At 39.1% G+C, this 9,883-nt stretch overlaps 1 protein-coding gene across 1 annotated transcript in view; it reads right to left on the bottom strand.

The window, feature by feature from the left end:
- Nucleotides 1-708: 708 nt before the first annotated feature.
- Nucleotides 709-9,883, bottom strand: part of HAUS6 (HAUS augmin like complex subunit 6) — a 37,013-nt gene continuing 27,838 nt past the window's right edge. Inside the window, exons 15-17 of the mRNA XM_004600349.2 lie at nucleotides 8,708-8,843; nucleotides 5,115-6,140; nucleotides 709-2,184 (exon numbers count right to left, since the gene is read on the bottom strand). Of these exons, the coding sequence (XP_004600406.2) occupies nucleotides 2,135-2,184; nucleotides 5,115-6,140; nucleotides 8,708-8,843 (1,212 nt within the window). The 3' untranslated portion in view covers nucleotides 709-2,134. The remainder of the gene's footprint in view (nucleotides 2,185-5,114; nucleotides 6,141-8,707; nucleotides 8,844-9,883) is intronic.

The raw sequence follows: 9,883 nt of genomic DNA, 5'->3' as shown, positions 1-9,883 counted from the left end.
AAAGATGTGTTGCTGGAGATAATATAACTAGTAGGGTGCTTGCCTTGTACACTGTCAACCTGAGTTTAGTCTCTGTTCCAAAATGGTCTCCTGCGCACCACCAGGAGTGGTCCTAAGTACAGAACTAGGAGTGCAGCTAAGCACCACTGAGTGTGGCCTAAAAGCAACCCCCCCACAAAGAATGCAAAAACCAGATTTATTCCATGATTGTTTAAGCCACCTAAACCCCTTGTGTCAAAAAATACATAATAATCACTGTCTTCATTATAAGAAATATGTATTAATTCTAGCAATAGCCTTAATATTTATAAAGTGCTAATAGAATATCTCTACTCTGTTCTCACATGCTAACTTTAGAATTAATCTCTACCTGCACACTCATGTGGTAATTATAGATTACTAATCCTTAGTTTTCTTAAGCAAACTAGGGAAATAGCTTCTCAGCAGATCTGCAGAGTCCCCAATAGGAATAAATAAATCAATTCACCTTGGATTTTTTTCATTCTTTTCTACTGCAGATCTGTGCTTTTATTCTCTTACAAAAACACAACTTCAAGCTGGGGTTGAACATAACAGCCCAAAATGAAGAAAGATAAGTCTACCCCTTTTCTTGCCAATCTATCAAGGAGGACAAGACTTCGATGGTTAAGTGTTGTGGCTAGGTCGAGGGATGGGCTTAGTAGTATTGCTCACGTCTTCAGTGAAGTCCTGAACAAAATAACGGAGCCCCAGCAACACTCTCACTCCAAGTTGGGGCTAGACAGGGGCTAACTGTAGGTTCCATCACCCAATATGTGCTCAACTCCTGATGTTTCCATAAAGTGGGTGCTTTGGAATGATAAGCCCTTACCCAGCCAGGAGGCAGAATACAGAATGAGGACACAACGGAAAGAGAACTCACCTCTGCTTTCCACTTGGGACCCACATATCAATAGTCGAGCCACTCCTTCAATCCTATCGTGTATGTTCTGGTCCTTTCGCTTCTAAGAGGTTTTGTGGTGTATTAAGGAAAACGGTCAAATCCCACTAACCTCTGTGACCCTGAACATGTTATTAAACCCTTATGTTCCATTTTTTCAAGTTACTTTGAGGCTACTCTATAGGTAAATTTAGTTTATAGGTAAAAGCTGGTGAATTTATTTGTTTTGGTTTGGGGGCCAAAACTAGTTACTCCTAGCTCTGCACTCACATATCACTCCTGGAAGGAGTTGGGGGACCACATGGGGTGCTGGGGATGGAGCCCAGGTCAGCCATGTGAAAGGCAAGCGTCCTTCCCACTGTACTGTTACTCCAGCACCCAATCCCAAACCCCACTGATGGTTTCTGAAGAAAGTAGCAATAAAAATTGTAAATCCCTTTCCCAAAAATGGCACGCCCTCCAAAACAAAAACTAAAACAATAAACAGACTAATTTTTTTATTTTTCCATTAAAATATAAAATAAGGGTTAAATTCTCAGTCTAAATTAGACAATATAAATTTGTTATACAACCCACTAAATGGATTTAAACTATGACAGTGTTTCTTAAAAATATCTAGCCATCTTTTTTCTCTTCCAAATTCATCAGCTCACTTTTTACATATCATTTACATATCACTCTTTCAAACATCATCTCTCAATTACCTTACTTGAATTAAGCTTGTTTAGAGCTTTCCCAAACTTTGTCATCTTAACTATACATCCTAAAGTACTACTTTTCTCATTTGTTCCTATGAGGATGTTCCATAAAGAAACAATTTGTACATGTCCCTAAAATGAAAGATCAGTATATTTAATGACTAAGTTAACCTCTTAAAAGTACATCAAAAATATTGATGTTAACAAATGATAATGAACTACTATTCACCACTTCCTAATGCTTAAAAGATTGTATTCAAAGACTCAAATGGCTTCAAGTAACTCATTATCTTCTTTCCAAATACTTCTCATTTCAACACCATATACATATGAAGAGAAAATGCAACCTACTTTCCTTACCTAAAAACATTAAGAGGCTAAAAGGCATTATTTTGGATTTTTCAGACCTTGAGACAATTATATTTCCAATATACATTTAAATTATAAATTAGTTTATCCTGTGACATCGCTTCAATTCAAGTGCACCAGTTATATTAATTAGTTTTATTTCTTCTTATCAAGTCCGATGAGAATTGTCTGCATCAAGGCTTTTGTTCCGGATATCTTCTGCAAAATTTTTAGCAAGAAAAAGATAAACATTACAAAGGAAAGAATTAAATAGGATAGATTCTAGGTAATAGCAAATTTCATTTTCTGAAGAATTTAATCCAAATACTTAGCACTGTCGTCCCGTCCCATTGTTCATTTATTTGCTCAAGTGCGCACCAGTAATATCTTACCTCTGATAAATTACTTTTTTTTTTTTTTTTGCTTTTATGGGTCACACTCGGCGATGCACAGGGTTTACTCCTGGTTCTGCACTCAGGAATTACCGATGGTGGTGCTCAGGGGACCATATGGGATGCTGGAAATTGAACCCTGGTTGGCCTCATGCAAGCCAAACGCCCTACCCGCTGTGCTATTGCTCCAGCCCCTAAATTACTTTTTCTTAATGAGAAGCATTTCCTTCAGAAAATATCAAGATTTCCCTCTCAGAACACTTTTCAATATGCAAATCTTTAATTATCATAGACAAATGCGTGATATATAACAGATTTGTGTCACCAGATCTATATTTTCTCTAATATCTATGCTTCAAGAAATCTTTCTTGACAATTCATGATAAAATTTTTCAGAACATGTACAAAACTAAAAAGAATCACAGGGGATAGAAAGAGTGTACACCAGGCCTTACACTCAGGTGGCCCAGGTTCAATTCCAAGAACAATGTGTTATCCCCTGAGCACAGCCAGAGTAATCCCTGAGCACAGAAACAGGAGAAAGCCCTGAGCACAGCTGGGTGTGCCCCTCCCACGCCCCATCCCCCAAATTACAATTAACTATATATCCATCATACAACTTTTTTTATTGTTTGCTTTGTCTTTTGCCTTTGGGTCATGCCTGGTGATGCTGAGGGGTTACTCCTGGCTCTGCACTCAAGAAATTACTCTTGGCGGTGCTTGGAGAACCATATAAAATGGGTGCCCAAGGATCAAACCTGGGCTGGCGGCATGCAAGGGAAGTACCCTACCCACTGTACTCTCTGACCCCATTCATCACACAACTTTAATAATCATTATTAATTACTATCAACTGAGCACTGTTTCCTAAAAATATTGCTTTTAGATTCTAACCATGGTGCCTCAGAATGTGACCTTATTTGGAAACAGAGTCACAGCAGATATAGACATTAGGATAAGGTCATTAGGAAGTAGTCTGACTCTTTATTATACAAGATTTTATAAACAATAGACAGGAGAATGTGAATTCTCTGCCATATAAAAACAATGGCAAAGATTACAAAGTGATGCCACAGGTGTTTACCATTAGGACTGATAAGAATCTTTCTCTTTTGACATTACAGGGACTATAGCCCATGTCACCACTTCCGATTCTGGCCTCCAAAACTGATCTCAGAGATAATTTATTTTGAGCAAGAGTGGTAGTATAGTGGGCAAGGTACTTGCCAAGATCACATCCAACCAGTATTCAATCTCAGGCACCCCATACGGTCCCCTGAGGGGGCTAGGAGTGATCCCTGAGTGCAGAGCTAGGTGTGGCCCCAAAACAAAACAAACCAAAAAAATTGAAATAATCTAAGTCACCTAATCAATTTGTAGTGCTGTTATGTCAACCCTGGAAATTGAATACACTTAATCTATCTTATTTTTGACACTCCCCAAATTTATTTCAAGATAGATCCCATACACTATTAAAAGAATGGTATTTAAAATATTTTTCAGCTTGCTCAAGACTGTGTTCTCCCTGGGTGCTGAAAGTAGAGTATGGACTGAACATGATGACCACTTAGTACCCATATTGCAAACCATAACACCCAAAAGGAGAGAGAGAGTAAAAGAGAATGTGCCTGCCAAAAAGGCAAGGGGGTGGCGGGAGGGGTACTGCGAACATTGGTGATGGAGAATGGGCACTCGTGGAGGAAGGGATACTTGATCATTATGTGACTAGAATGTAACCACAAGTTTGTAAGTCTGTACCTTACAGTGATTCATTGGCACTGTCATCCCATTGTTCCTCCATTTGCTAGAGCCGGCACCAGTAATGTCTCCATTGTGAGACTTGTTACTGTTTTTGGCCTACCTAATATGCCACCGGTAGCTTGCCAGGCTCTGCCATGCGGGTGGGATACTCTCGGTAGCTTGCTGGGCTCTCTGAGAAGGATGGAGGAATGGAACCCAGGTCGGCCGCGTACAAGGCAAACGCCCTACCCGCTGTGCTATTGCTCCGCCCAATACAGTGATTCATTAAAAATAAAAAATTGCAAAAATTAAAAAAAAAAAAGACTTCTCCTACGAACACATACTCCGCTTGCTTGCGCCTTTGCTTGCTTCTTTCTACTCTGGAGAAGCCCGTATTCTTTCTCAAACACTTCCTTTCTTTCCCCTCACATCTTTCTAAATAAATTTCAATACAAACTTTCTTGCCTCACCAAAAATAAGTAAAATGTTTCTCAGTCTTTAGAACCATCTTTCATGATTTTAGCAAAGATTTAGACAAGATTCACTTTCAATATTCTGGGTTGTTTTTGTCTTTGGTTTTTGTTTTGTGTGTGTGGTTTTGGGATCATACCCAATGGCGCTCAGGACTTACTGGCTTTGCACCTAGGGATCACTCCTGGTAGAGTATAGGGAACTATATGGGATGCTGGTGGAGGTGGAACCAGGTTGGCCGCATGCAAGGCAAATACCTTACCCACTGTACTATTGCTCCAGCCCCACATTTTCAGTGTTCTATATTACAAAAAGGGACAGGTTTCAATTTGCAGTTTTGTTTTCTTCCCTGTTCATATCATTATAAACTATATACACATCACAAAACGCTCACTAGTCATCTATCCTTCTCATTCTAGCTGAAGCAATAAGTCTATTTTGTCATCTTAACAACAAAGATCATATAACATTTGTTGCATATTACTTTAGAGAGAAATAAGAGAAAACTACAATAGGTCAATATTCACAAGTCTAGTTCATTCTTACCTTCTAAATTAGACAATTCACCAAGACTACATGGAATTGTAGACCTCCATCTTTGTTCCACTGGAGAAAACTTAATTAGTGGTGAAAGGGACTGTTTTCTTTCACCAAGAGACATACGTAAAGAAGGTTTTGTATAGGCAATATGCAAATCTTTAGAATCCAAAATATTAAGTGTATCTCCTGTTTGTATGTTTGGAGGAGTAGAACTCAATTCTAATTTGTGTCTTTCAGCTGTTTCCCGATTAGAAAGGTCAGTTTCTTCCCTTTTCTTGGACAGAGACTTCTTTAGAGCCTCATATCTACTACATATAGCCCGAAAACGTGAGTCAGATTCCAGAGTAGTTTGTCTTTCACCCACAGCATCTTCTGGGAAAACGTTGCTGGGCATAGGACTATTTGGGTCCAATTTAAAACTGGCCTCTGTAGTACTGGAGCTATTAAGACTTAAGTGACCCATTTCCTCTGGAAGAGTCTCATGTAATATGCCAAAATCAGTATCTCTTAAACTAGAACTAAATCCACTTGATATTTGAAAAGAGTTCCATAACATAGTTTGATGTGTGGAAGGTTCTTGATAAGCTTGCGTGCAGTCCAATATTTTAACATGAGCCTCTTCACTGCTACCCGTCAGATCTATTTCACTGCCTATAGCAGGGGAGAATGGCTGACTTTGGCTAGTTTCTGAAAGTTTGTTCTGTGAAACTGTACATTTCAAATCTTGCTTGCCCATTTTTTTCTTGGTTAGCAAATCTGAAGCATCTGGTATTGCTGACCGACTTATGTCACTGGTCACACTCTTGAGGCAATCTGAAACAACGTTCTCTTCAAGGAAATGAGACTGGCTAGTGTTTGAGACAGAGGTCGTTGAGAGAAAACTCGCCATACTAAATTCTCTTGGGTTATGTAACACTGGTGAGGATTCTGGCAATACTTCTCCATGTTGTTTAGTATCCTCTTGAACTGATTCTGTATTTTCATTATTCCCCATCTCAACAGCCTTTCTCCAGGAGCTCCTAATTTCACTTACTAATTAAGAAAGGAAAAATACAATTACTAATATTCCCAAACAGTGAATGTAATTAAATCTTTTGTTACTAATGCTGGCATTACTTGTTACATATTTATTACATAGGATGTGGTACATAAATCAACTACTTAGATGGCAAGGCTCTACTACACAGCAAAGTCCAACACCAACTGACTCCACCTCCAACTAATCACACATATGAACACAACAAATACAAAAGCTGTTCTTGAAATAAGCATATACTTCCACACAGCACACACAAATCACTATTAAAAGAATTAATTTTTTTGTCGGGGAAAGGGGGGAAAGGAGATGGAGAGAGGAAGGGAAAGAGGGAGAGGAAACGCCTATTGGCCGTTGAAACAGCTCAATGGGCTGAGTGTGTATTTTGCATGCAGGAGCCCCATATTCAATCCCTGGCACCACAAAGTCCCAAGAGCACTAATGGGAGTGACTCCCAAGCAAAAAAACAAACAAAAAGTTTCTTATTCATCTATACCAGGGTCTAGCTGTAAAGGTGCCATGGAGTCATTATTTTAGACTTTGCAGTCCATCCAGTCTGTTGCAACTACTCAATTCTGCCGTTGTAGCATAAAAACAGCCTTTAAAGAATCTGTTGGAAAATGACTGAGCTTGTGTTTATTAAAATTTACTTTATAAGAACACATAGGATATCAGATAGGAGCAGGCGTCCTCTCTTTCCGCCTCCACCAGATGAATCCTGGCAGCCCCAAACCTCCAGAACCCAATCGCCGCCACCCTCACAGCCGATCTTCACAGGCTCGTCCTGGCCGCCCCCCCACCCCACCCCCCCCCGCCATGCAAGAGAATAAATCCGATGAAAAACCCAGGTATGCAGGACCAGTGACTGAAAATGCCAGGCCTCAAGGGGTCAGGACTGGGGTGTCCCTTCCCATCTCCCAGCCCAACCAGGGTCCTGCCAGGGTCCTGCCTATCACACCCACAAACTGCCTCCAGGTGCCATTTAAGCACTTTAACAGCCATGATCCAGAGACTCACAAACAAATCTCGGAACCAAGCAGCTCACAGCAGGGATGCCTCCAGACCCCAGCTATCTTCATATCTAATACTAGTTTTGTTTTTTTCCTTTTTGTTGAATCACTGTGAGACAGATCCTTACAGATATCTTATACTATTCATAACAAGCAGTACAAACAAATGATCTTGCATCCGCCTGTGGGGCAGGCTTAAGTGGTGGTGGGACACTTCGAGATAATGGTGGTGGGAAGGTGTAATGATGGTGGGACTGGTGTTGAAATGTTAAATATAATAAATTATTGTGAACAACTTTATGAAAATAAAATCTAAAAATTAAAAGAAAAAAAGCACATAGGTTGGAACAGCTTTGCTTGCAGATTGCAGGTCACTAATCTTCTCTGGGTAAGATCCAAACTGAATTAAGCCAACAAATAAATATGTCATTTCTAGCAGCAAAATACTAATTACATTTAATCATTCAACCAGAATGATGTGTCTACATAAGGAGGAAAGTATCAGAACTTTAGTAACACATATTACAGGTCGTAAGAAAAAAGTAAAGGGGAGAAGGCTTAGAGTGATAGCACATCGGGTAGGCTATTTGCCTTGCATGCAGCTGACCTGGGTTCAATTCCCAGCATCCCATATGGTCGCCCGAGCACCACCAAGAGTGATTCCTGAATGCAGAGCCAGGAGTGTTCCCTGAGCATAGCCGGGTGTGACCCCCAAAAAAAAGGAAAAAAAAAAAAGTAAAGGGGAGCCTGGGAGCTACCCTATACTTTTGCACTAGTCTGGGAGGGGTATAAGAAGATGCTATATAAACAAAATTTTGACTAAAAATTGGGAGAAAATAGTCTCTATATGCTGCTATAAATATTGGTCATAGGTCTGATGTGAAGAGAGCAAATTTTTCTAAAAAATAATCAGCTCAAAATTTTTTTTTCTTTTGCTTTTTGGGTCATACCCAGCGATGCTCAGGGGTTACTCCTGGCTCTGCACTCAGGAATTACTCCTGGCGGTGCTCAGGGGACCATATGACATGCTGCGAATCGAACCCAGCAAGGCAAACGCCCTATCTGCTGTGCTATTACTCCAGCCCCCCTCAGCTCAAATATCTTCTATGAAAAAAATCCAAACAATAAAAACAAAATTGCAAGGCATCATGGCAAAATAATACTGCCACATAAGTGAGTGTGCAAATTAAAGGCTTCAATGAAAGTCCCTTATACCAGCACAAGTGAAGAGCCACTGAGACCAAGTTGTAAGACACAAAGTTTAGGGTTTTGTTCTGTTGCCACAGAAATATATTTTTATTACGGTAACAATAAAAAGTATAGTTTATATTGTAAACACTTCTATGTTTTAGGTCACCTCACCACACCTAAAACCAAGGTACCTCTTCACCACACTACTATACAACTTTCTGACCTCTCCCCTCTGTGATGTCAGAGCCCAAGGATTTGTTTAGAAAAGAGTTTGAAATGAGTTCCTTGAAGACTTTTCAGACCACGATTCTGACTGCAATCAAACTTAGCAAAGAAAATAAGGCTAGAATGCATTAACTTACTCAAGTTTTCTGGTGTTCGGGGTATTTGTTTCCTTGTTAAGAATGGGTTAGAAACTAGAGAACCAATTAGTTCCTCTAATTTCATTTCTTTTCCTTCAGAGGATTGTGGTGAATCAGATAAAACTGCCCTGGCAACCTAAAAGAGAAAAGTATAAACAAAAAAACAATTTTTTTAGAATTGGACTTGATAAGAACAGTAGATACTTCTGAATCAACAGTCCTTCCCATAGCAGATGACACCAAAATAGGTTCAGTGAGACAGCTCCTAGACATTCTACGTAGACTACCAGGCATTATACTGGTGAAACCAAATATAAAATGGTTTCCTCCCAAATGGATAATTATTATAAAGAAGAGAAAACATGAGGATCTTTATATTTGGTAAGATTTTGAAGGTGGTTTTGACAGCTTACCAACCGAACATACTATCAACCACATCTGTAAACCTGACAACTCTATATTCAATATAGTAACTAGTTGTTTTTTTTTTAATTTAGGCAACATTATTCAGAACATTATGTTAATATTAATATTGATTACATTAATATTACACAATGTTGCAGTGTTGTTATACTATACCAATGTCACTACCTCTCTAAAAAAAAAATGACTTGTTTTAAAGGTTTAACTATTATATAAAAAGCATAGCCAGCAGTGCTTTTGCCTTGTACATGGCCAATTTATATAAATATAAATATAAATGTAAATATAGTTTACATTGTAAATAAATACTTCTATGTTTTAGGTCACCTCACCACACCTACAACCAAGGTACCTCTTCACCACACTACTATACAACTTTCAGATCTCTTCTCTCTGTGGTGTCAGAGCCCAAGGATTTGTTTAGAAAAGAGTTTGAAAATGAGTTCCTTGAAGACTGATTTCAGACTATGGTTCTGACTGTAGTCAGGCTTAACAAAGGTTCAATTCCTGGCACCTCATATGGTCCCCAAAGCTCTTCAGGAGTGATCCCTGAGTGCATATTCAAGGGTTAGCCATGCAACAGCTAGGTGTGGCCCCAAAACCAAAAAAGAAAGGAAAAATAAAATTGGTCCATATTAACACAAGTTTAATAGAAACAAAAAAAAAATGAAAAATTAAATCTCTGCCCCCTAGAAAGTAAACTTTCTACAACTAACTGATGTTAACCATGTCTCAAAACCATCTTGAAACTCA

This window comes from Sorex araneus, chromosome 1, assembly GCF_027595985.1.
Source record: "Sorex araneus isolate mSorAra2 chromosome 1, mSorAra2.pri, whole genome shotgun sequence".
In the NCBI taxonomy this organism is placed as follows: Eukaryota; Metazoa; Chordata; class Mammalia; order Eulipotyphla; family Soricidae; genus Sorex; species Sorex araneus.
The sequence above is the reverse complement of the archived record's forward strand: the minus strand, read 5'-3'. Positions and strand labels throughout refer to the sequence as shown.